General features: G+C 42.6%; 1 protein-coding gene across 1 annotated transcript; it reads left to right on the forward strand.

The window, feature by feature from the left end:
- The first annotated feature begins 128 nt into the window (after positions 1-128).
- On the forward strand, positions 129-26,717 carry LOC119453017 (methyltransferase-like protein 22). Its single transcript, XM_037714995.2, has 8 exons — positions 129-614; positions 14,384-14,512; positions 19,403-19,443; positions 20,350-20,497; positions 22,268-22,483; positions 23,562-23,658; positions 24,714-24,873; positions 26,485-26,717. The coding sequence occupies exons 1-8, from the start codon at positions 497-499 to the stop codon at positions 26,509-26,511; spliced, it is 936 nt and encodes a 311-aa protein (XP_037570923.1). The 5' UTR covers positions 129-496; the 3' UTR covers positions 26,512-26,717.
- Positions 26,718-27,188: the final 471 nt, after the last annotated feature.

The raw sequence follows: 27,188 nt of genomic DNA on the forward strand, positions 1-27,188 counted from the left end.
GCACACTCTTGCGGGGACGTTTGGTCCAATAAGCTTAATTAGTTCGAGAGCTTCGGACAATGCGCCGAGCACGATGACAAAGCCGCGGCAAGCGGCCGCGCGCTGCCAAGCTACATGTAGTTTACGTTCTCTTTACAAGCGCAAAAAATTGAAGGTTTCGTATGTCAAAACTACCATCTTTAACGTAAAAATATAGTTATAACAACTTATTTATAATATATGTTGTTTGATAAGAATATATTAGGACGGTATATTAATTTTATTTTTAGGATTTAGCTTATAACTTATCTTTTTTCTAATACGAAAGTTGCCCTAGCAGTGTGCGAGGCTCCGCGCCGCATACAGCATGCGACCGTTTGGTTTCGCTGATGGCGGCGTGCGCATGTGCTTTCCGCCGCGAGCTTCGGCATGTTGTGTCGGGTGAAAGATGCTGACCGTGTGCGCGCCTTATCGCGAACCCGTAAATGACCAGCTCGACTAAAACTTCTTTCGAAGCATGCAAGACGACGAGATTGTAGTCTCGGAAGTCCACGTCGACTCCGACAACATCGTCAAGAACGACAACGACCCGCTGCTCGATCTGATGCCCCAAGCTTTGAGGAGCCGGCTACAAGGTAGTCGCATACACGCACCCCTCTGGGAAGAAACAAAAGAAAAAAGAAAGAGCAGAAATGGGAAACAGAGTGTTGTGCTACGCACGTATACAAACAGTAAAAGCGTTAGTCAGTTCCTTAGAGCCGATTACCGAGCGTATCCATACATCAATTAACATCTTAATTTTTTGGCTGAGGTGCAGCCCAAACGGCCGTTGCGATTAAGATACTTCTGACTAGCAGCAACTGAAACCTTGTTTAGCTTCCCATGTTCACGTACCAGCGATTACACGACTCATGACAACACGTCAGTACACGGACATTAATAATTACTACTTCAGAAGTCGGTTTTCTAGGAAAAGGTCGAGTATTGCTAGAGAAAATGTAAGCGAAACTTGCTCCTTCATCATTTTTTCAGTATATGTTACGCCAACACAGCAGTAGCGCCCGTATGTCAGTATGACGTCACGGATTTCAAACTTTTCACTGGTTGGCAAGACGAGACTTTATACTTCAGTGCAGACCTATTTTACTGATAAACTACAGTCGAACCCGGATGTATCGAACCCACATATAACGAATTATTGCATATAACAAACAGCTGTAAAATCCCCTTGAAAATTTTTGTATTGACAATGATAGCTTTCACGTGACGTCGCGCATCCACCTTATCAACGTTTTGGGGGACCAACATAGCGACTACGAGCACTTCAGTCCAGTACACTCTAGTCCAATCCATCTTACTGAAAGCTTTCACGTGACGTTACGAACCCAGCTTATCATCGTGTCGGTGCACCAACATGGCGGCTACAATGACGTCAGTGCAAGCCATCTATAAAACTTTTATCTTATATACCGAATTATCTATATATCGAACTTTTTTTGTGATCCCCTTCAGATTTTATATATCCGAGTTCGACTGTATGCTCGTGTAGACAAGCAAAATCAGTGGTGTTAGTACCCCGGCCACGGCGGCTGCATTTCGACAGGGGCGAAATGCGAAAACGCCCGTGTACTTAGATTTAGGTGCACGTTAAAGAACCCCAGGTGGTCGAAATTTTCCGGAGTCCCCCACTACGACGTGCTTTATAATCAGATTGTAGTTTTGGCACATAACATCCCTTCATTTAATTAAATTAAAATCAGTGATGTCACGCTTGTGCACAAACTTCAAGCTGACGTCGCCACCTGTATCTCATTCTTGTGTCAATTTCCTGGCATTATAAGCCTCATCACATGCGAAGACTGGCTGTTTCACAATTTCAGAAGTACAATTTACTAACTAGTTTCCATTTAACGGTTATCTGCAGGGATTAAGGTCTCCCATCAGTGGAGGGCGTGGAGGGGGCTCATAGGGTGCCAACCAGTATAGTGTGCAAACCCTCATATATATATCAGTGGAGCTTTGAATCACATGATTCGGCAGTGAAATAGGTCAAAGAATAGAAGCACATAGGAAAGATGCCAGGATTTTGCCTCATCAACTGATTAATCACGATTGAAGCATTAATAGAAAAATTGGAGAGTTAGGCTTGCTCAAATGAGGCACCACTGGTAATAAAAATCACCTCCGGCACCTGTCGAATAGGTGCCGCAGTGCTACAGTATACCTGCCAAGGGAGGGCCGAGCCCCTCCTTAAAAAATGGTGAACTCCCCCTCCCCCCCCCCTGACTTCCTGGTTATCTGAATGTATCCTGTGTAAGACAACAAAGTCGAGGCGAAGTTATGATAGTATAGGTTATCGAGGGATGCAATCGCTGATGTGCTGGAGCCATCGGCATGCCAGGGTATATTTAACATGAAACTACTACTAATTTTATTAGGTTACATTGTAACCAAACTTATCCTGCGCTCTCTTCCTCGTAGAACACACTCATTCCCACCTGCCACTGCTGTGGCTCGCCCTCGTATTCTCAAACGATCCTAGACTCGAAGCTGTGCCTCCACTCCACCAAGTTGATCACAGTGCCACCCCTTGACTGAAGGAGGCACTACGATTCTCAAGAGTTGCTGTGAAGTATCAATGAAATGCAGTGACCACTGCTGTCGAAGAGCAGCGTTGCCATCTACTTTTTTTGAGTCGAGGTGGAGTGTTAAGTCGAGGTGCATTCTAGAATATGGGGGTGACTCAGTGGGCTGCTAAGCATGAGGTGAAAGTTCAATTCCAGGCTGCAGCAGGCCTCTTGTGGTGTTGGTGCACATGGTGTTGGTGCACATTAAATCCCGCCTGGTGATTAAAACTAATCCGGAGCCCTCCGCTACCCCCGCAAAAAACATAGTGCAATTTCGGGGTGCTAAACCCAGCAATTTAATTTTCATTTACACATGCAATCCCACAAAATGACTCCTTCAGGCATTGTGTGTACAAGTGTTATGCGAAGATAGTGCATCATAAAGCAAAAAGCACTGATGGAGATAATGATGTTTAAAGGCGCCTATGTCATGATTGGACCTTTGCTGCAAATTCAAATAACATGTCCGAAATGCTTTAGTGAAAGAAGTTGGAATGTAGACAGCTGGGTATTTGCTTTCGGTGCCATTATGTCGCCATGTAGGGGTTCAGATCCTTTTTTTCTCTATATGCGCACATCAGGCATATTTTGCAAGTGGCTGGATAGGTGCTTTCCAAGTATGCTTGACTCGGAACAGTTGAAGTTCACGCACCTTCATTCCTTAAGAGAATTATCAGATGGAGTCAACATTCTGTAAACTTGACAAAACACCGCGAATAATTCAAAATTCTTATTCTGGTCTGCATTTGTACATCTTTCATGATTCTGAGCTTGGTAGAAGTGTAGTGAAACCAAATTTGCAATGGACAGAACGAATTGGCGCTCGAAGGGGATATCGGGGGTTCTTCGACAACTTGCCTCATTCAAAATGGGTGATTCGTGACAGAATGATAATTTTTGCTGACCAAGCTTTATAGTGGCTTCATACATCAATATTTGGCCAGCACTCTACGATGCTTTAATTAACTATATTTCCTTAAGCAATTGGTAATTAATGACTTTAAGCAGCATGTCCTGTTAGCAGAATTAAAGTCAGCCAGTACTCAAAGCACAACCTTTTCCCCATGGGTCCAGTTTTGGGAAATAAGTACCCAAAGCATGCAGCAAAATGCTTTGTCATTCCAATTATGAAACACTGTGGAACATTGAAATATTTAACGCTGTTAACTGAAACAGCAATGGAACTGCACATCTTGCACAAGGGTTTCTCGAAACTAGTGCTGTGCACAATTTTTCTAGCTATAACGAATAAGTAATAATTATAGCACAAAAATGACGAGGTACAGAGAACAGTGCACTGACACCAACTTGCCCCCCCAAAAAAAACATTTTTCTTTTTTTTCTATCAATATGTTAGGCTCCAAGTGATGGATCACTTCAGTATGCATTCCCTAATATTGCGTAATAAATAGTTAATTAGTCTAATTTTGCTAATTAATAATCATTAGTGATTAGTGTATCTATCATGTAAATTCTCATGTCACCCACCGCTGTAAAGGTTCGTCTCAAAAACAATCTTGTCTCAAATCCCCTGTTATTATCTGACCGAGACAGTCGTCGAAGAAACGTGGATTGGCTACAAGATGTGAAAAAATGCTGGCAAAGTGACAAATGAGCAGTTTTTTTTTTTTTTTTTTCGTTTTTTGGTTCACACATAATACAGCCTCCGAGATTGCGCAGCCATCGCATGCTAAGGATCTCGGAAGTCATGCACACAAGCATGCTACTGGCTCGGCACGAATGAAGAGATCTACGCACAGAAGCAAAATGAGAGCACCTGATAAACTGTGCAGCACTATGCTTTACTGCATCACAGTAAAGTTAGGGGGGGGGGGGGGGTCACGTGTATGATGGCCTTCGAAATCAGCAACACCCCCTCACGTGCTGACAATCTCCGAGACCAAGCACACAAGCGCGCCATTAGTTACGCGCCGATGAAGAGATATACACACAGGGGCAAAGTGAGAGCACATGATAGACCGTGCAGGACTGTACTGTACTGAATCACAAGAAAATTTGAGTGGGGGGGTCACATGTACCATGGCCTTCGAAATCGGTGACACTCCCTTACGTGTTGACACTCTCAGAGGCCAAGCACACATGCACGCCACTAGTTACGTACATATGAAGAGAGATACACGCAGGAGCAAAATGAGAGCACGGGATCGAGTGCGCAGCACTCACAGCCATTTGCTCTTTCCCATTAAACATTCTTGTAAATGTTTTTTTTTGTTGTTGTTGCACGTGCACACAGCTGCTCGCAGAAAGAGCAGTTCTTTGACAGTGCGGACGCGCAGCAGCTGGCGTAGTCTTTTGAGCTGTCCGTCTATAGCCGTGTCACGTGTCGGAAATGCACGGGTTGCGCTCAAGTACCATACCGCTTCTTTCTGCCTGAAAAAAACATAACAAAAATACCTCGGTCCTTCTGAACCTGTCGGATTAGCGGCATAGTACTATACCAAACGGGGCATGTTTAAGGAAGGAGAATTGCCATGAGTGTGTAAGAGGATGTAGATATGTATGCTTCGATTAACCCCTTAACCAGGGGCTCAGGAACCGGGGGGGGGGACATGCCCCCACACTCAGAGCTGTTCCGAACCCCCCTCCCTCTTCTTCCCTCCCACCACCCATGAGGCTAGCAACTCCTTTGACTAGTTAAAGGGTGCTGCCTTCATTCAACAAACGAAACAAAATTTTGAAGCCGCTGTTCTGACTGACATCTCGTCTGATCGGGAAGAATCGGGGCGAAAACAGGAAACAGGTGCCGACCAAGGTGAAAATTTTTTTTACAGCGGAGCTGTTTATGGCTAGGCTTCCGCACAATTCTCCTGTGCGCGTGCAAAAAGTGGGATCCGATCCTGGTGATAGTGCAGAAAGGGTCCAAGTGCAAGAGGCACTGCCGCCGCCCCCGAGCGAGGACTGCCGTAGGTGTACTCGGTCGATGCGTTCACTGGGAGATATAACGCCTAAGATCCGCTATGGTCGCATACGACAATACCCGGCCTCCCCTTCTGTCTCACCTCTGTGTCGTGTGCTATACAGCTTCACTGGTCATCCACCTTCACTGAGTGGAATGGCTCATGATTTTTTCCACACTGACCCCCACTCGGGAGCCTTGTTCACAAACATGAAGTCGAGGGTCTGACTAAATCTCATCTGATCAGGACAAATGGCAAAAACAGGAAACAGACGCCGACCAAGGCGAACATATTTTTTTCCTAGCTGTCATTTAGGCCCCCACACGGGAGCCTTGTTCAGAATGGTGAACACGGCTAAAAGGCTAAAAAAAACAACAGTAAAGCTAAAAAAAAAATTCATAAATAAAGGCTCCCGTACGTGCGGGGCCGTAACGTCGGTTAGGGGGGAAAAATTCACTTTTGTCGGCGTCTGTTTCCTGTTTTTGCCATGAAGCAAAATTTTCTGGAAGCTTGCGACTTCTGAAACTCTCTTTGTCAGTGCTTTTTCTACGTCAAGAGGCCTTGCAGGAGCACATCTCAGCACCCGAACTTTAGGATGTCTCTCGTTCTCTCCCTTTTTCCTTGCCCCTATTCAAGCCCATGAAAAGCAAGAAGATAACAAATTTCGGTGTACGCCTGTTCCTAAAAAAGCACAATTTAAATCATTAACCTATCAGTCATGAAGCTTGAAATTTGCGTTTTATTCTGGTTCTGGCCATACGGAATGACCGTAGTTGAAATTGGTTGTGAAATTGGCCACGTTTTGTTTGACATGATGGCGCACCGTCCAGTATATATATAAAAAATTCTTGTGTATGACCCGAAGTTGAAGGAAAAGTGCGGGTTTTTAATTTTGTGCATCGTTTTAATATGGTTGATATGTGTATATGGGGTATGTCTGCATGTATGTGTCCGTATAGTTGGTGACATGTATTCTTTCTTTAGAAGCCTTGTTAACCGTTCGTTTGAAGTGGTCATTCATTGGTTGTGAAATATGTGCGTTCTCACTAATAAATCTCCGAAGATTTTACCAGGTTGCAGCCTTCACTTCTCTGCACTCTGCTTTGTCAGTGGTCGTTGAAAAAGCTTAGCAGGGGTGCGTCCGACAAGCTTGATTTCTTTAAAATGCGATTTACTAAAGGAGTAGGCGGGTATTCGGAGAACTCAGCAGACCCTGCGAACATCGCACCTGCATGCTCAGTTCTGGCCTCCTCAAAATCCGAATGAGGTGACAGTTATCATTTGAAGAACGTATGAAATTTCTTAGACATATCGTACGTAAATTAACCCACAATCCGCAGATTTTCCAAACAGTGCCGAACGCCAGAATTAACCGCACTTGAAATAAATCACGCTTTTTGTGTTTTATTAATAAAGTATTCTTTCATAAAAAGCAGTTAAATATAGTAATTATATATAAAAGAGAGAGGTGAACTACATCATGCGACATGAGCCCCCAGAGGTCGTCCCCACACATCAGATATACTTCCGCAGCCCCCTGCCCTTAACTGTCGATGCTGAGATAACTTGCCATCACGAGTGTCCTCTGGTGCAGATGATGAGTTAGCTCGTCATGAATTTTTGACAATTTTTGCACATGTGTATGTGTTCAGTTTCTGGTAATTTCAACAAGAAAATAATACACAATGACCTTCGGCAACTTTTCTAGCACTACTAAAATTTTTTTTCACAATTTGTCACAGCCGTTAAGAAGTTAAAGCTAATTCTTGGATCTTGGATGAAGCTTGCTCCTTTTAAAAGTAAAAAAGAGGTTAAATTTTATTGACTTGTGAGTGGGTAAGTATGCATTTGTAGGGGAGGGGGGGAAGCGCTAAGAAAGTATGGGATTTCAAGGAATTGCCAGGTCTTTTTCTTGCACATCTCACAGAATAGAAAAAGATATCAGTGTTCAAAGACATGGCTTATCTATAAAACTAATGTGCCATTACCTTTCCTCCTATCTATCTATCTATCTATCTATCTATCTATCTATCTATCTATCTATCTATCTATCTATCTATCTATCTATCTATCTATCTATCTATCTATTATCCAGTTATCAATGTATCTATTAATTATCTGTCTAATCTCTCTAACCTCTTGTCTGTCTTGGTGACAACATGCCTGTTCCTGAAATGAGTGGGTTTACTGAATGTGTTTAAGTTCCTTGCTAAAGAACTTGATGCATTTTGTGGCATGTATTCACTCCAGTTGTAATAAATGAGGCCATACTTTAAAAGATATTGTAAAGCACGCTTCTTTTGTTTAGTCTTTCGTCTCTTGAATGCAACATGAGGCTCTTTGCTGCATTTGCAAAAATTAAAAAGCTGTCTTTTGCTCCTCAACGCTTTCTTTTTTTTTGTGTTATCGTTCTTTCTTTTCATATGTATTTAATGTCAAGTGCACTGTAAGCAAGTGGTTTACATGTTTGCATATTCCTACTTTTCTGTTGTGTTCTCTGCCATTAGCAACAATTAGTACAACTAGTAAAACGTACTGACTCATCTTGGAAAGACATCGGATTCAGAAACTCTCGACTGAAACAGCTGAAACTTAGCACGCTTCTTCACAACATTTTTTCTCGCACCGAAATTGTCGGGTTTCAATAAAACTTGTTGGGGGGGGGGCAAGTTGGTTGATACTTGGAGAAGCCATTGTGGCGCAAATAACACCTTTGCCGTCTGGGAATAGAAACATGACATTAACTTCTTATTGTTTAATGCCATTCACACGGTGCGACACAGACTCGCATGATACCAGGAAAACTTAATGCCAGTTGCAGTACAGTGCATTCCCACAAACTGATTCGGCCACTGAATGCAATACTCTCACTGACAATGCTAGCAGTTATGAGTGCACTTGAAAGATGCATTTCTGAAGGAAATTGAATTATTTCTACATAAAATATGCCTCATAAAATGTTTAGTGGAATTGCATGAACTTTCACCCACTAAATATTTTTTTGATGATATGTTACAAATGCCAAAGAAACCGCATTTACCGCGCTTGTTATTATAACATTTAATGTCACAATAAATGCGCACGTAGCATTGATTTTAGATCTAATTGCATTAAATTAAAGTCTTGGACTCTTAATGACATTAACACTGCCCGCGTGGCACAAGACGGACACGAAGAACGGGACAGGTTCTGTTTTCCGTTCTTTGTGTTTGGCTTCTCCAAGTTGCATTTTACCGGACTTGCACATGTTAACACAAAAGAAAAGTGACCGATTACAATTACATTTATTTTAACAAAAAATGCAATTGATTACAGTGGTAATTTACTACCCCACGAAGCTAATTGAACAATGAAAAAAATTTATATATATATATATATATATACTGTACTTTCCTCGCAATTTCGGTTAACATTGCTCAAGTACTGTAGATATAATGAAACAGACAGCTGTTTCTCAAAACTTTTGTCACTCGTTCTAGCGATAATTTGCATGCAGGCTTGTCCATCAAAAATGTGCTTCTGTGAGGCTTCTATGTAGCATGACAGCAGGCATTCTGCAGTAGCTACTGCCTAATTGAAGTGTTCAGAGGCTGCGTTGCTCGTTATAGCATGTCTCGTCAGTAAAGTAACTGTTTAGATGCAATTGGTTACTCCGAAATGACAAATTGAATTACAGTCAATATTACCACACACATTAAGTAGTCAATCAATTTTTTAAATACAGGAAATTTTGATTGATTACAAGCAATTAATTACATGTAATTCACAAACTACAAGTTCGCATTTTACTGGCAAATGCCAAAGGACAGTGTGTGCTTTGGCTGTACTGGAACTTAGTTCTTCCTTCTGTTGACGCATTTAGCTTGCATGCAGTGAGAATATAGCTTTTACTTCTAAGTATAGGCTCTTAGTAAGACAAAGCCTATTGTTGATTGGAAAAGGAACAATATGGGGGTCATTGATGCTACATGCAGCAGCAACAGCAACAATGAGGTGATCTTTAATGTTGTTATTAGTCAACTGTGATGGCTCTTTGTTTTGAGTTTCCTGCTTCCGAGCTCAAGATAGTAGGTCTGACTCCCTTGTGCATGGTCGGTACAATTTGGTTGAAGGTCAAATGCAAGATTGATAGCCTGGGCACGTTTTACTGTGTGTAGAAAATGTCAAACATGGCAAGGACAATAATTTGGAGGACGCTTAAGCTTCGCCTTTAAGAATGGAACACGATAGCATTCAAAGATCCCTGAATGCTTGTCAGGCTTCCCGGCAACTGCAACTTTCTTTTTTCTGCACCTTCGCCGCTGCCGTTTTACGCCACCGAGGAGGGGAGCGCCATCTGGATGGTGGTTTAGCAAGGCATACCGATCGGGGCGCGCCACTGTATGAATGGTAGAAATGCTGGAATAGGGGTTTGTATTTGAGTTTCCGCTTAATAGAATTATGTTTTCTTGTATATTAGAATTACAATTCTACGCTATCATACCTGTAGGTTGTGGTTAAGTCGTACTTTACGATTTTTATGATGCATTTTACTTTGAGAAACTCAATCATTTCACCAGCGCCTCTGCGCCATGGGGAGGGCCTGTATGGTCGGGGTGGTTAGGGATGACTTTATTGGCCGCCAACGCTGGATTTTCTGCAACACGGGGGGCCCTTAATGCTGTAGCATTAATGAAGCATGTGCCAACAACAATAACTCTACTCTCCAATTAATAATTCTTTAGGAAAGTGAGGTTTTGTGTGTTTTCCTGGCTTTGTCTTATTATTATTATTATTATTATTATTATTATTATTATTATTATTACGATATCAATTAATGGACACACGAGGTGAATTTTTGTCCTCGCTGTGATGTTTCGGTTACATTTGTATGTATGCTAAATGTTTATGTATGGAAGCTAGGTGTTATATTATCGAACCGCAAAAGTTGCTCAGACCAGGTCTTATATTCTTGACTGATTTATTCCTCAGAATTTTTTAGAATTGCAATGTACAAGCAAAACTAATGAAACATTTCATTCACAGCACGCCTTTTATCTTAAATTTTCTCGGACTAGGAAAAAAGTGCAAAACAACATTAGCACTCACAGTCTGGAAGCGATGTAATTTCACTGGCACCATTCTTTATGGGCAGCGCTGTGGCACCTGTGCAATGCCATTACAGGCCTTTACACAGCATGTTTAAGCAAAATTGCCCATTATTATTATTATTATTATCATCATCATCATAATCATTATCATCATTATTGTTCTTGTTGTTAATCAATAATTATCTGAATAACAGATGTCTTGTGCATGCTACTCTGACCCATTTTTTTAAAACCACTTTACCAGCGGCGCATGACCTATCGAACAGGAGCTAGTTCATGTGACAGACGACTTATTGGCTACCGGCTTTGTGTCGAGCGGCAGCCATGTTATACTCCTGAGTAGTGTTGGGTGCACTCCTCATAAGAATGAGCAGCCTTGTAACGTACACGTTGTCACACACTTCTTTTTGTACGCAAAGCACACGGAGGTACCCATGGGAGCCTGTCTCATTGTACCCGATTCTGAGGCGAGGACAGATCTTGCATTGTCGCCCAATGTGATGGATAAGGGTGCCTAACTCACCTTGTTCTTTCTTTTTTTTTTTTCCAACTGGAAGCTTTGTGCAGCAGACAGCCATTCTGTTCCGCGACTGCGGCCGACGTCATTGCTCAAGCATTTGCCTCCGTGGCTTATTTTGTACACGTAGCCCTAAGTCTGGGTATACGTGGCCTAGTATGTGCAGGTTGTGATGGTGTTTACGGTTGTCTGGTAGGTGCATGTTTAGGGGGAGCAACAGCTTTCGCATTCAGAACAGCTTGATATCGGTCGTATCAGCTAGCAGTAGCCTGCTCAGACCCAAAGGCAGCTTAGGGACACAATGACTTTTCATGTCGGTTCCTGTTATCGACCGGTATGTTACCAATGAGAAAAACCCATCTTTTGTTTAAGCGCCACCATTAGATGCGGAAGGCAGCGTGTTCGTGGAGAAAGTAACCGTGTCTCCATGTTTCTCGTCGTAAAGGCACATTTTCTCTGCCTTAACACAGAGCTGAAGGCATATCATGGTGTGGTAGGTTGGCATGTTGATGAGCTATATTCCGGATTGTCATGTCAACTCGTGGTATTCGAAACACGCTTCACAAGTTATTTTTCTTGCCTGTGGCAAAACAATGGTCCAGTTCAAGTTAGTGTCAATTTTCCCGAAAGCTGTCAGCAAGAAATGTGCCTAAACTGACCTGACTTTGTGTCTGATATCAAATTTTATGTAATGACTTCAGAGTTAATTATGAAAAAGAATAACGCCAATGTGCAAATGTAGTGTACCCACTGCGAGACATATTTGCCACTAAAGAGATGCGCGCGAAAGGATTGGACACGAAGGAAAACAATCGCAGTGGCCGAAACGGCTTTTTCGACTGATTCATTTTGGACACATATCTAAGAATAAACATATACATAGTCACCCCTCCAGAAGGCATCAGTCAGGCCTAACGGGACGGCCAGAAGTCACAGAATCTCATCTCAGAGTTATACAGCTGTACGATTGTACCACTTTTACATGCACTAACCTTTTATGTAGTAGGCTTCCATTAGTTTGTGTGCTGTCTGGTTCTTGCTCCTGCCAATAGTCTTTATCCCACGAAACCGCAGTACGCGCTTGTAGTCCTTGCAGTGTGCAAGCACGCATGCCAGTTCATCTAGCTTTAACTTTAGCAAGTGTCTTCACTGGGTTGTTCATTAAGGCAGCAGCCAGTCTGTCCAACGTTGGATTTTCCTGCACATCAGGGGGAAATTGTATACCACTCTTGGATTGCATTTGGCATATGTTATGGCATGCTTTTCTGTCACTTAATCCATCACCAGAGGCACGAGTGCTATACGTAAAGCTAAAAACAAGTTACTTTTAAATGAGGTAACCAATTAGATACCAAGGGATCGAGGAAGATCGATGGTTGTGCATTCTTTGCTGACAGTTGGAAAAGTTCAGCCCTTTGACAGCTGGTTTTGCTGCACAAATCAGAGTGTCGAATGTTTCTGCTTCATGCTGTTTTTGTTTACGAGATGCTGCATATGCAACACTTATTGGTTGATGACACTGTCTCATGCCGTCTGGGACTGTCAGGGATGGATAATCGAAGAGGTCCAGTGTTGTGCCCTTCTAACCTAGCCTGTGGTGGCCATGTTTGGGTGGGGTCAGAGAGCAAGAACTCTGGTCTGCTTGGATTTCATTAACCATTAGATAACGAGAACTAAACGAGAACCCCCAAGCCCTCCTTACCTTGCCCCAAGCTTCTAGCCCACTGTGAAGGTCTGGGGTGGTTAACCCTGACAGGTTTTTGTCTCTGAAAGCCTAATATGGTCCCAGCTACTTCTGCTACTGTGCTTGTGGGGGTGCTCATCTTATAACGAATATCGGGTATAACAAAGGTCTTTTTGTATTGGATTTGACTTCATTAGAGAGTTTTAGAATAGGGGCCCCAAAGAAATAGCGTCGATGCCACTGCGCATGCGCGAGACGCAAACTGCGTTTGGGTTTTGCGTTGGGCATGCTATTTCACCGATTTAGCGGGAGCCCCAATAGCGGCCCCAAAAGCTTTGCGTCAACAAACATGGCGGCGCCCATTGAAGCAATGGCTCTCACCGAGCGCCAAACTAGGCTCGATTCGTGGTAACGCGTGAAGTTCGTAAGCTAGGAGAAGTGACTGCGGTTATCGCTTTCTCTCAACTAACGTGTGTAATGAAGATTGATTCATTAGACACCGCTGATTCCGAATTCGATTGTCAATTTCATGGCTCGTAGGCCTAACATGGATTAGCTTGACTCATGAAGGCACGTAAAGTTGGTTACTCAAAATTAAGCGCAACAAATCGCTTGCTGTTATTAGAATAACCTCTAAAATGTTATTAAACGCAAAGGCACGAAAGTCAAAATTACTCTTCTTATCATAAAATGGTATAGTTTATCTTAACATTTGTAATAGTTTCTCTTTGATACCGTAGTGGCACTGCAAGCGCAAGACGCTATTTGCAAACGCAAAGCCCTATTCTAAAACTCTTCACTCCTGCATGCCCCAACGCTAACACCCGCAAAGCTCTTTCGGGCCCCTTGGGGCCCCTATTCTAAAACTCTCTATTATAAGAATGTTCAACATTATTTCCTATATTACATTGTGCTTTTGTCAGAGGCTTAAAGAGCTTCGTTGGCGTTGCTTTCTCAACTACCTCATTGGGGTGTGTGAATATTCGAAACCTTCAAACAGTGAATTAAATGTTGCCCTATTCAACTTAGTCTTCGAATTAAATAGTCACTATTCTCAAATATGCATATTTTTCTAATAGTTCTTTAATATTTCAAATGGCCAACTGCGCGCTTTCAAGTGTAAAATTGCAGCAACAGCACAATAAAATTAATCCCAGCAGCCACAGTGGATGTAAAACACAAGAAATGACTCGTAGTGCATGACACTACATTGCTTAGAGAGCCATACCTTTCTGACTAAACAAATACCGTTCACAGTCACCAATAATATTAAGTCCTTTGGATGCGAATAAACTGCTTATCTGCTCCTAATTTTTCATTTGTGCTTTTAATAACACTTCATAACGGACAATATAATGACAGAAACTTGCTAACATTGATATGCTAAGTGTGAAGATCGCTTTGCACTAATGATGAAAATGGCTGTTCATTATTCGAAAAGTATTCAATTGAATTCGCTTCTCTCGCTATTCGACTTGGTCCTCAGAAACTTACGATGCTCACACCCCTGCTATGTCATTCATCAGAATCATGCGAGTAACTGACAGCGACAAAAAATTGTATTTCAGTGACTCAATCACGGCTGCCCGTCGAGTGGGACGTGGACATCAAAGTGGTTGACCCTGGTCGCTTGACGTTGGACGAAGACGGAGACCTTGAACTGTCTAGGGCTCGCAGGAACGTACAAGTACTCTTAGGTGAGAACAGTTTGTTTGCAGTGCTTTTTCTTGCTAATAATTTCATGCCATGTCATTACTTGTACCTAACAGCAGGCTTCGTATAACCTTATTTGTACTGACTGCTTGACCACTGCAGAATCAGCACTAGTAGTAGTAGTATATTATGTAGAGAAGGACACATCAGGGGGAAGGAAATGAAAGGCTGCAGGCATTGTAACTGTCTCACTTTCCAGTGAACGCCTGAACTGTCCCACGGTCGTGGCAAAGACACAGGGTAATAGACAGGAGCGATGAAAGTTACAATAAAAGTGACGTAAAGAAAATAAAAGAACATGAGTGGGAAACGCCATAACTAGAGATGCTGGAAAAGTCAACTAGAATAAATAATCATGCAGACAGCCCTTTAACTGCCATGACACACACATACAAGACGCACCTATACAGAGCAATATATGTGCGATTGCAGTACGCAACACGGCGATGTTCTCTGTGTCATAAATGCTCGTTAGGGCTCGAACATTAACTGTATTAGTATTTTAAGCAGTAAAAACATAGGTTACTTTTCCCACAAGTTTGACAGCACAGCTGCAGTGTCTGTATGCTGCATCGTCTCATAAGGTTTGTTGCTGAGTCAGCTTTGTAATCCTTGTTGAAGATGATGCGGACACATTTTTATTAGGCTTTTTTCTAATTAATCCACATTGCACTTACGCAAGTGTCTCACGTGGTCTGCGTACTGTAGTATCGGTCTGGTGGGTGGACCAGCTCGAAGCTTAGTTCTACCATTGTAGAAAGCTTTCAGAGAGCCAAGGCAGAAAATGGTGACGTGACGACCTCATGCGATAGTATTCGTATGAAGTATATGGAGAAAGCGGAAGGAAATCAGTTTTATTAAACAATGTAAAATAGGTACAGTCAGCCACAAAAGTATTCAGAATGCAGAAGTAACGAGAAAGTCCAATTTTCTTGCGAATTTTCCCGTCAGCCGGGGAGATAGCTTACAAATGCGGTAGTCATACGGAAATGTAGCCACTTGCCTTTTGATTCCAGGATATCTGCATTGATAAATGAATTTCGCTTTCTGTCAGAAGTCTGTTCTCTGAAACCTTTTTCTTTAATTATGGCCGCACGTTGACATTTACAAAGCATGCCAATGTGCTACCACATCAATGAACATTTTGCTGGTTGCACTGCGCAACATCTGCCACAGGCACATGTGGATGCTACAAAAAATGTTCACGTCGGCTCCACAGAAGTGAATGCTAATGAAAGATGCAGCACTATGTTTGGGTTTGCACATACCGTGTGTACTTCGTGGCACTCACAATAATAGTGCATGCCTGCACTCGCATCAGGTCTGTTCAAGGGACATGCAAAGTAATTGCACGCTTTGGGGCTAGGCCAGACGTTTTTAGAGCCAGCCAGATTGTCGATTCGCCCGCACATCTGCTACTGCCACGTTTGACAGCGCATTGCTCGCAGCTGTTACTTGATGCTCACTCTCTCTCTCTCTCTCTCCCCGTGGACCTGTCCTCTTCCTTCCTCGCCTTTGAGTTGTAGCCCGCTGCTTTCAATTGTGAGGCCTCTTCCTATTGTTAATAGGCTTAGCCATTCTTTCTTTCTTTTTGTCTTCAGACGCTCGCGGTGTCAGCACAGCTGTCCTTTTTTTGTACCACTTGTCGTTTTGGAGACATGTTTTCAAGACAGCAGGAAGGGATCGTGCTTAGTCGAGAAAGAGTGCAGTGAACTGGGCTAGTACTTTTTTTTTTCTCTCTGTCTTTTTTTTTTTTTTTGCTTGCTTGTTCAAGATTCGCAGACTCATTCTACTGTGTCTCATTTTCGTTGTTTGCGTGTTGAAAGAGAAAAGTGAAGCCAGAAGATGGAATGCAAGGATGCGCTCGTCTACTTCACATTCAGAAATCCATGTGCTCAGAATTAATCCGGAGACCCTCATAGACCCTCATCCCTCATATCGCACTGTGCAGGTTGAGGATGTTAAACCCCGCAATTTCACTTTGATTTTTGTATTTTGATGTCGAACGTGACTTTTTTTATAATGAGTTTTCACTGTAGTGGGTGTTTTCTTTCTTTTTTCTAGTGAGTTCACGGCTGCCAATCTTTATTTGGAGACCTCGGATGTCTTTAAAAGGAGGCATTGACGCATTACATTCCATCGATCCCAGTCAGGGCGCTCGTCCGGTCATGTTGCTGGAATTTCTTGACGTAGATATAATGATGCCGAAAGCCTGGCTCCTAAGTGCGCACGAGTGATATTTCACTGATAAAGCGACGACGCTCCACTGCGCTTTAGCTGCAAACGCTGAACCCTGACATTAGTGGCACGTTGCCCTTTGTGTCGCGCATTTATTAAACAGGAAAGACGGCTCATGCGTCTGCTTGACTAAGCATGAAGCTCTGAAGTTTTCCAGATGTGTCAAATGCCATTGTACGTTTGTGAAAAAAGTAATTGCAGAGAAAGATCAACTTTGTTTACAAACAGCTCTTTGTCTGAGTCTTGGCACTGGACTAACGTCTGATGGCTTGGCACTCCAGCTTTCAAACATTCCTTCGAAGTTCTCATGTGTTGCTGAGTTATTCATACTGAACTAAACCAGTGGTGTATGTTAGAGAGTTTTGGACGTGTGCCTCTGTCCTGGGGGTGTTCAGCTCAAAATAAACAGCGCTGGCACAAAGAGGTCACATTACTCATGCCATGAACGATAACTTGCTAGAAGCAAACTGAGGCTAAACTAGTCAACACAAGCCTTAAAAAAAAAAAAGCCACAGTGGGGGTTGAATGTTGAAATAATTGAACGCGGCAGGTTCTGCCATGACCTTCGATCTTGCTGTAGCATTTCACAGTTGGTATTGACGTCATCCTTCTCCGGTAATTGAGGGCGACGAACTGCTGATCATAATGCAGATTCACAGCAAGCATGCCCTACCAGAGGACAAACTTTCTTGACATTTGGATTATTTCAGCCCAGTTTCAATCACAACCTGAGCATACACGTGTACATTTTTTGCTTAACGTCAACAGAGGTCCTTCACGTGTAAATTATTCCTGTAATGCCTAAATGCAGTTCCACATCTAAGAAAAATAAAACTTGTTCACCTTTACTTCTGAGCATGGAAAAGGCATTTGTGAAAAACAATAAAATATTATTTCTGTAAAAATCTAATTAGAACAGTAATTAATCAATTAGTAATTGGTTTTGTAAACTATCCACAGCTTAAACTTTGCTTCCAATATATCAAAATGTTGCTATATGCTGGGAGTTTAGTTTCTCTTGTTTAAGTAAGGATTGTGAATTATCAAACTCACTGTAGCGTAGATGTGTTGGGAACTGCAGAGTTATCTTTTATGAAAAGGTATTTCTTTTATTAGGCCTTTCATGGTGGTTTTATATGTTAAGAAACTGGTGACGACATGTTGACGATGCGGCGAGTACTGAAGCCTTGCATTTGGGGACACGGACCTATAAAAAGACCTATAATGTTTTCCTGGTTCAGTACGCCACCGCAGATGTACGTGAGCGCAAGGCAGCCCCAATGCTTGCTTATCTTAATCTAAAACTCCATGAACGACCAGTTTGTCATGTAGTTGAGGTTGCTTAATTAGTGGCGCATAAGTATATAAGTTAAACCTTGATATAACGAACTTCAATAAAACGAAATTCTCTATATATTGAAGTTTAACTTTTTATAACTTCTTGTCCATAGAACACCATGTATTTAGAACTTCAATATAACGAATGTGTTTATTCACGATATCAATATAACGAAATTTTGCTTCCGCCGCTAAGGAATACCAAGACACTAAATGTAAACTTCCGCAGACGCAGATGGTCAAATGGTTGAATTATAAGCGGCTGCTGGCAAACGCATCTCTCAAATCACGCGCCGCACGACCAGGAGCAACCGCCGAAGAGGAGCAGCATCATGTTCCGTAAAAAGTCGAAGTGCGATGATATCCTGTCACGCTCCGCGCACTGTGTGGTTTGGGTGCATGTGAAAGCGTGCAAGGAAGGCCGAGAAGGATGGTGTCCTAGAATGATGGTGGTTTGATGAGCGCCGTCTTCCTGTGCGAGAAAGGGAGGAGGGGTAGTTTCCTCGCGATAGTGGGCGATCAAGCGCACGCACGAGGGGGCAGGTTGCCACTCTCATATTCTAGCACGGCATTGCATGGCTGTCAGTGCAGCTAACGCATACACACTGCGCGCCCTGTTTAGAAGTAATCCGCCGCGTGTGCAAAGAGTGGGCGTACCGAGATGGTGCGTGATATCCTGTGCGCTGTCTTCCCACACATTTAGTACTGTAGGTTACGTAACATCAAGTCTCGGAGACGCGTTGAAGTGAGAGGCAGACAAAGCACTCGCTCCCCGTTGCCGGCGCTTTTCATGATAGCGCCGTCCCACTATCAGCTATGTGGTCGGAGTGGACACGAAAGCGTGGCTGGCTTTGCTTCATGCTGCCAATGTGAAGATGTCGTCGACATGACAAGAAGCTGTATCTTTCGTTGCAAACTCTAAATTTCAACAATTTTTTTTCTCATACAAATTTGCTTTTTTCTTTTCAATTACCGAATGTAATTAGGAAAATATTGCGGCCCCTTCCGTGTAAGAAATATCCACCAGCGACTGTACTCGCTTGCATAAAAGGTCAAATTTCAATATAACAAAATTTTGATATAACAGAGCAAATTGCCGATTTTACCGACTTCGTTGTATCGAGATTTAACTGTAAACATACCAGATTTTGTCAAACCGGTTTTCAATTAGTTTTCCCACTGCAGCCTGCGTAAATGGGCCATGCTGCTCTCATGTGCCTGTATGTGACTGCAAACTGCAGCTTATGAATTTAAAAGTTGCCAATTGCTTTATGATGCTATTATTTCTTGGTTCCCAGATCACTGTCCCGCAACAACGTTGCCCACTGTCGGACTACAGGTGAGGCTGCAGACATTTCTGTGGAAGTGCTGATAAGTGTTAACGGGAATGGTGGTGCATTTCTCCGCAGAATTTAAAAACGTATTTCTCAAAACTTGCGCAAGGTGCAGGACTTCTGCTGAATAGATATGGCCTCGGTTACTTGTCGGTTTCTGTTCCGCTGTTGGGACCTGTGCCTTGAAATGAATCGTTTCAAAGTCAATTAGCGAAACAGTGTTAATTAGCTACCATCACGCTGCAATTTTTGGGGCGTGTTGTGGCTGCTTCTGTAAGTAATCTAGCTGATGTGACAGGATTGTGCTATCTGCTGTAAAAGATTTATAAAATGTCTTCCTCCACTTAAAGAGATAACTCAGTGCATATACAATAATTGCAGAATACTGGAAATGTAGGCAGGAGCAGCTGTACTGGTGGTGACACCTTGTGGTGTTGTGTTCGACCAGTATGCGTGGAATTCTTATTGCAATGAATATGTTCTGCTCAGCTGCTGATGTAAATATGATTGGCTAATTCACGGGTCAAGCAGCGCTGGGGCTGTGAGAGATGCCATAGCGAAGGGCTCCGGATTAATTTTGACCTTACGAGTTCTTCAACTTAGTACACGAGCATTCTTGCATTTCACCCCCATCAGAATGCGACTTCCACAGTTGATTATTGAATTTATATATATATAGAGAGGGAGAGAAAGAGAGAGAGAGACCCGTGCAGCTCAAAAAATTAAAACTTTAATGCATGTCGTTGAACATGGCTCAAGAAAATGTCACCACCGGTGTCACTCTCCCCACCTACATCTCCGACACGTTCCTGTATTTCATGGGTGGTAAAGTCTATCGCCATCATCTCCATCAGTAATCTCCGTATATCTATCCATCATTATCAGCATTATTGATTACTTTCGTTGCCCAGGTGTGGAAGGCTGCATTGGTGATGTCGGACTTCCTGCTGCACCGCGGAAAGGAGCTCTTGCTAGGAAAAGGGGTCGTCGAACTGGGAAGCGGCGTCGGACTGTGCGGCATTGTGGCCGCCACGTTCGCCGACTACGTCTTCTGCACCGGTGCGTGCGTCCGCAAGGCATCTTTGCATGAAGGATCCTTTTGTGATGGTGACAACGGCAGAAATTTTTATGACTGGGGTAAAAAAAAAGCTAGCTAGTTATGTGTAAGCCGCTTTCATGTTTTCTTAAGCTGTGAGGAGCTTGTTCTTAGCGTAATTGGTGTTTACTAAGTTTCGTAATTACTGCTAGAATGACAGAACAAAGCACTGTCATTTTGTTCGTCCCTTGTGTTTCCGCTTTCAAGTGCTAACCTATGCCATTTCATAAAGTGTGGAGCATGCTTTACTAATCAGAAGACACTTGAGTAAAAAGTGAGGATACAATAGCATACATTTTGTTAAGTTGAGGCCTGTCATTTTTTTTTCTTTCTATAAGCCAACATATTTCAATTTGGGGCAGTAGATATTTAGGTCAATGGTAACATCCAGAAGAAACACAATGGTCGTCTGTGAGAGATGCCATATTGAAAAATTCTTACTAAAATAAACTAAAAGAAACATAAGATCAGTTTAATCTGATGAACTATTAACTCTATTTTTTATCCTTGCAAAAATATGTTGATCATTAGAAGTCAAAATGAGGGCCGATGTTTCATGTTTTAAAATTTCACGCTAGGACTCCACCCCTGGTTCGTCACACGTGTGACCCCACATATTTCAAAGCATCTTTCCATATTTAGGCCATTGTGTGCAGTGAAAGTTCTTGGATCTTGCTAAGTCCAGTCCTTGGTTCCTTTAGACCTCAATAATAGCCCATCTTCACGTAGGAAAAAAAGTTAACTGGACCCAAGCAAATGCCGTCACAGATATGCCGTCACAATCTGTGACGTCACAGCAAGCTGGTGCGGGAACTTAAATGACGCGTCGCCGTTCGTCTTTCAATTTTGTGTCTTTCATGGCTTACTATAAGCTTCTTCTTGTGGTAACAGTGGCTTTTCTTGTATTGTAGACGGGTAATGTATTGATAAAGCTCAAATTATTTGTTTCTTGGGTGTCTCTTTAATGTCCAGCTGAAGCTTCGTGTGCGAGAGTTCTTGGCATTTTACCCCCATCAGAATGCGGCCACTGCAGTCGGGATTAGAACTCCCAACATTCTACTGAGCAGCGAAAAGCCACAGTAACTGAGCAAAATGGTCTAAAAACGTTTATGCAGATATCCGCTACTCAAAGAAACACTCGTGAATTTGTGTTTTCTTTTCATAACAATATCCCAGGAGTGATACGTTAAAGGAGTGCTTTCATGATATTTTCAACTTGTAATACTTTTTTTTTCTCTCTGTTTTTTCGGAAGGGGATTTCAAATGGGGCATCCAAGCCCTCTAAACTATAGAAAAAAACATTGGCAGGCGTTGGAGCACCCTAAATAAGTTACTAGTATATTTCTTGTTTCTGCAAAGAAGATTCGGTATCCAGGAGATCATTGCGTCTGGAGCTCATGATACATCAGCTCACTCTGTTTCTGCGAGTGGAGCCAGAATAAATGTGCACAGCAGTCTTTTTTTATTTCTTTTATGAGCAATGTCCTGATTCCTAGTCTTATTGTTGCACAGTGTCGGCAAATGTCGCTGTGTCATGACGTCATGATAACGTTGATGATGCCGGGGCTCGGTGTTTGGAGACCAACTTCAGTATCAAAGTAAAATGTCTTTTCCAACCTTCATTCTTGCTTGGTGTTATCCTTTTACCGGCACTCCTTTAATACTGTTTTGGATGGATGGTCAATATTTCTTTAGCTGGTGAGTGTGTTTCAATTCCTAATGTTTTTCTCTAGATGTCTGGGATGAAGTTCTGCATCTGTGTCAAAGAAACCTGGACCAGAACGAAGACTTCTACGACGCTCTCTACGTGAGGCAGTGCCCGACGAAGGTCAGGTGTTTGGATTGGACAAAAGGACCGCCACAAATGCAGACTCCAGAAGGTGCCTTTGCCTGGTCTGCGGAAGACTCGGACGACTTTGAGAAAGCGGGAATCTTTCTGGCCGCTGACGGTACGTAATCATCCCATTCAAGTTTGTTGGAACAATTGTGACAGTTATCAGGCACCCACTAATACCGTACATACTCATGTAAGAACCACACTCTTGTTTTACAGAACCTTGGTTGGGTGTGGCTCTTACACTAGTCGGGCCTATGGCTACCCACTAAAACCATAGATGTCGTTGCGAATGGCGTACCGAATAATAGAAAAAGCTGACTGCACACTATGCTCACATTTATTCAAGATTCAGCGCTACTGACCAAGTTCCTCTTTGTCCTTCATTGCTCCCACTCCTGATATCGCTCCAGTCGTTACTGGAGCTTGTTACTGCATCAGTACACTCCCCCCCTTCAAGTAGGGGCATCTTCAGTACTGCACATGCTGTTAGATGCTCCTGCAACCTTAATACTTTTAGCAATGGAATTAACTGATACCAAATGCCATGCAGTCAAAATCCAACTTCTGCTTCAGTGTATATGTATAATGTATATATATATATATATATATATATATATATATATATATATATATATATCTTTTTTTTCACACTTTGGAATTTTAAAACAAGGGATGCATTATCCTAAACAAGTAAATATGGTAATCATGGTTGGAAGCACTTCAAGCGCATATCACTGTACAGTACAACTTGGTTATAATCATGAAAATGCCTTCATTATATCTGTATTCGTTTTAGCATACGCGCTGATATTGGCGGAAAGAAAATTAATAATAAATTTTGAGAACAGCTCTTCTCGCGAACAGGACATATTTGCTACCAGAATATATACTAGATGAATGTGGATACTTCAAGCTGTCACGTGAACAAATTTTCACTTCAATGGAACCGATATTGTCTCGGATCTTGAGTTCTTTTTCGGTTTCATTATGGCAGTAGACTACTCCCTGAAGTGAACCATGGCAAGCCGAATTTTAGATTTAGTTCGTATATATATATATATATATATATCCGATAATTTTGTATGTCCAGGTTGAACTATTATTTGCTGCAGTGGGTATCTCCTGCTCACGCATTTATCTCCATTCTTCTTGCGGTCACTCGCAGTGGGGCTCATCTGTTCTGGTTGCAGTGGTGTACGATGACCACCTGACTGACTGCCTCTTCGAACTGCTGCTCAAGACCGTCACCAGGGGTGACCAGACGGTCTACATTGCTCTGGAAAAAAGGTTAGACTCTGTCACCTGTGTGCTCTCTTGCCACTGTGGCTCTGCCGCTTTCTTGCCGACTGTGAGGTGATAGGTTTGATCCCCACGCGTGGCGATTGCCATACCGATAGCAGCAAAACCCAAGAAGGCTCATCTACCGAGATTTCGAGGCACGTTAAAGGATTGCTGAAGGGGTCAGGAGTTAGACCAGAGACTTCCACAATGACATCTCTCAAAGCCCAGGTTTTGCTTTGCAACGTTAAGCCTTGTCAGTCTTATATGCGCTATTGTATTGGTGAACGGCTGTGTTGGAAGCCACTGAATCGAGCACACTGTTGCTTTACCAAATGTACTAATACTCTAGTCAAAAAAACATAGGGCTTTAACGTAGTTAACCTTAGCACCTAAGTAGCCCCATCTTGACATCCCAGTTAAAGCACTGATTTAAAAAAAATTCGGCAGACACCGAATCCCAGCCACTATGACTGATTACATGTGGGAATGTGAAAGCATTGTAGTCGCTTTGGCGAAATGTTTTTACCTAGGTATTCATCCGCATGTTGTCGTGCACGTTGTAAACTTGCACGGCGTTCCTTTTTAGACGTCGATGGCGGGGGTACACCCTAATTTTATACACGATTTGGCGTCGAGAGTGTTGTTGTTGTTGTTTCCTGTCACATTGCTCCTACCCACTATGGGGCAATTGCAAAGGGCGAAAAGAGTGCAGAATGCAACAAGTTGTTACAAAATACGGCCCTAACTGTAATTAATATGTATGCCTTTAGTTTTTAGTTTTCTGAGAGAAGTACAGCATGTTAATGGCATTTAAAAGCCTGGGCGTATCATTTCATCATATTTTGGGGGCATTATTCATTGCAGCACCCCTGTAAGCCACCAGTACTATGGTTTATTATTGTAGCATGCAACACACGAAGCAGCATTCAACTGAAATTATTTTTTTTTAACTTTCTGTTTAAGCAGAGATGTAGTTGAAGTAAAAGGTAACGACTTTGTTTTTTCAGACCTGTACACAAGAATGCAAATACTATTGCTCTCTCTCTTTTTTTCTTTTCCAGGGTGAACTTTACCCTAGAGGACCTTGATGCTGCAAGTCCATCTCACATCCACTTCATGCAGTGGTTGGAAAAATTGCGACAGCTTGGCTGGAAAGTTCACGCCGTCGACCTTTCGAGCGTGCCGCAATATTTTGGCAGCTACAGTAGAGACTCATATCTGGTGAGACTTGCGAGACTTGCCCCAGTGATCCATTAAGAGAAATAATACCAAGAGCACATCAGGCATGTTAGATATCTTTTCTCCTGGTGTAGTTCTGAAGCTTTCAGTTTTAGTAATCATCAGTCTATTTTGATGCTCAATGCAGAACGAAGGCCTCTCCCAGCAAGTTCTCTTTAGCGTCAGCTGACCCCATCCCATTTCTGCAAATTTTCTCATTTAATCGCACCGCCTAACCTCCGCTGTCCTTGACTGTGTTTCTTATTCCTTGGCACCCATTTTGTTACTGTACTAGAACATTGGTTATCCGCTCTGCGTATTATCATCATCATCGGCCTATATTTATGTCCACTGCAGGACGAAGGCCTCTCCCTGTGATCTCCAATTACCCCTGTCTTGTGCTAGCTGATTCCAACTTGCACCTGCAAGTTTCCCAACTTCATCACCCCGCCTAGCTTTCTGCCGGCCTCGACTGCGCTTCCCTTCTCTTGGTATCCATTCTGTAACCCTGATGGTCCACCGGTTATCCATCCTACGCATTACATGGCCTGCCCAGCTTCATTTTTTCCTCTTAATGTCAACTAAAATATTGGCTATCCCGGTTTGCTCTCTGATCCACACCGCTCACTTTCTGTCTCGTTGGACCTATAGCATTTTTCATTCCATCACTCTTCATGCGGTGCTTAACTTGTTCTTGAGCTTTTTTGTTAACCTTCAAGTTTCTGCCCCATATGTTAGCACCGGTAGAATGCAATGATTGTACACTTTTCTTTTCAGTGTAATATGTGACCTTCCAAACTCCACTTCTTAATTTCATATTGTAAATCAGTGATTGCTGTCTAGTCTGTACTGCCATCTTTCTCTGTTATTAAAGCCTACCATTTTCTGTTCCCTCGCTCATTTCTTGAACCGTACTAGTTTCTGACCTCTCGTTTTGAACCTCAAGCGTCCCTAGTGCCACGGTATAGCATAGTGGCTATGATGTTCCACAGCAGCTGCATTTCATATGGAGGCACAATGGAAGAATGCCCATGTACCATGCATAATGTGCATGTCGAAAAACCCAGGTGGTCAAAATTAATCCCAAGTCCCCCACTGTGCACTTGCTCATAATCAGATCATGGTTATGGCACGTAGAAGCCCACAAACGAATTTTTCGTTAATCCCCAGAGAGAAAACGGGTGGAATTTATTCTACGAGCAACAGAGTGACGAGCTGACATTGATGCCACGAATGTAAGTGTTGTGGCGACATGAGAGAGAACATAATGCTCATGTTCAGTGCCAGTTTTTTTTTTTTTTTTTGCAGAAATTGGAAAAGGTGCAACGAGATAGATTCTTCATCACGGAAAATGTGTTGCCGTTAGCAGACAGCGAGATTCAAACTTGCATGTCTGCACTAATGATTATCTGAACAAATCGGGTGTGCCCTTTTGTATTGGAGCTCAGTTCAGCGGGAAACTTCATTAAATACATAATTTTTTCCCAGACTTTTGTACTCGCTGTCATCCTTTTATGTGCGAGAAATGTATGGTAAAGTTTTTACAACTTCGAGTTTATCTGTCAGTTATCCTTTTAACAGTTGCGTTTTTTTTTTTTGCACTTTTGTTTGCAGGAGCTGTGGGAGCTAAGACCACGCTGACTGTCAAGACAAGATCTTGCAAATTGCACCCGGACCACGAGCACGTATTGTCGTCAATGCACTCCCAACTGATGCATTTTTCAGTTGCTATTTGGAGCTTCCTCCAAACAACTTTCCGCTCACGGCAGTATACTATGTCAGTCGCTCGGAGCTTGTGTACTGTCGCCGATGAAAATAAACAAAGATCAAGTCAGGCCTAACTAAAATGCGTTTGTTACTGGCTTCAATATTTTCTGTGATTTTGGTGTCACATTGGCTTTCCTTGTATGCTAGGGCCTTTGCCACCTCTGGCCATATGTAGTATGTTACTATTTCCTAGAGGAATAACTAGCATTGCAATGCTGATCTATGCATGGTAATGCCAGGAAGCAGTAGCTTTGGAGTGGGTATCTTTCTGGAGTAGCAGAGATGCCTTGAAGGTGTGTCTGGCAAGCAGCATTCCGACAGTTGCCTAATCAACACTCTGCTGTAAAACAGCAAGTAAAATGCCACTTTATTTTCTTTGTGTATTATTGTGCAAGAGCACTATTTATTAAAATGCAACAACCCGAGCTTGGCTGTGCAGTTTTATGGAACGCTAACTGTACTGGCGGGGCTGCCAAATTTGGAGGAGAGACGACAAGGTCTGGGGGTTCACTGTGCGTCGGTTTCGATCATGGTGTTATGAGCCAGTTATT

This window comes from Dermacentor silvarum, chromosome 5 (assembly GCF_013339745.2).
Source record: "Dermacentor silvarum isolate Dsil-2018 chromosome 5, BIME_Dsil_1.4, whole genome shotgun sequence".
In the NCBI taxonomy this organism is placed as follows: domain Eukaryota; kingdom Metazoa; phylum Arthropoda; class Arachnida; order Ixodida; family Ixodidae; genus Dermacentor; species Dermacentor silvarum.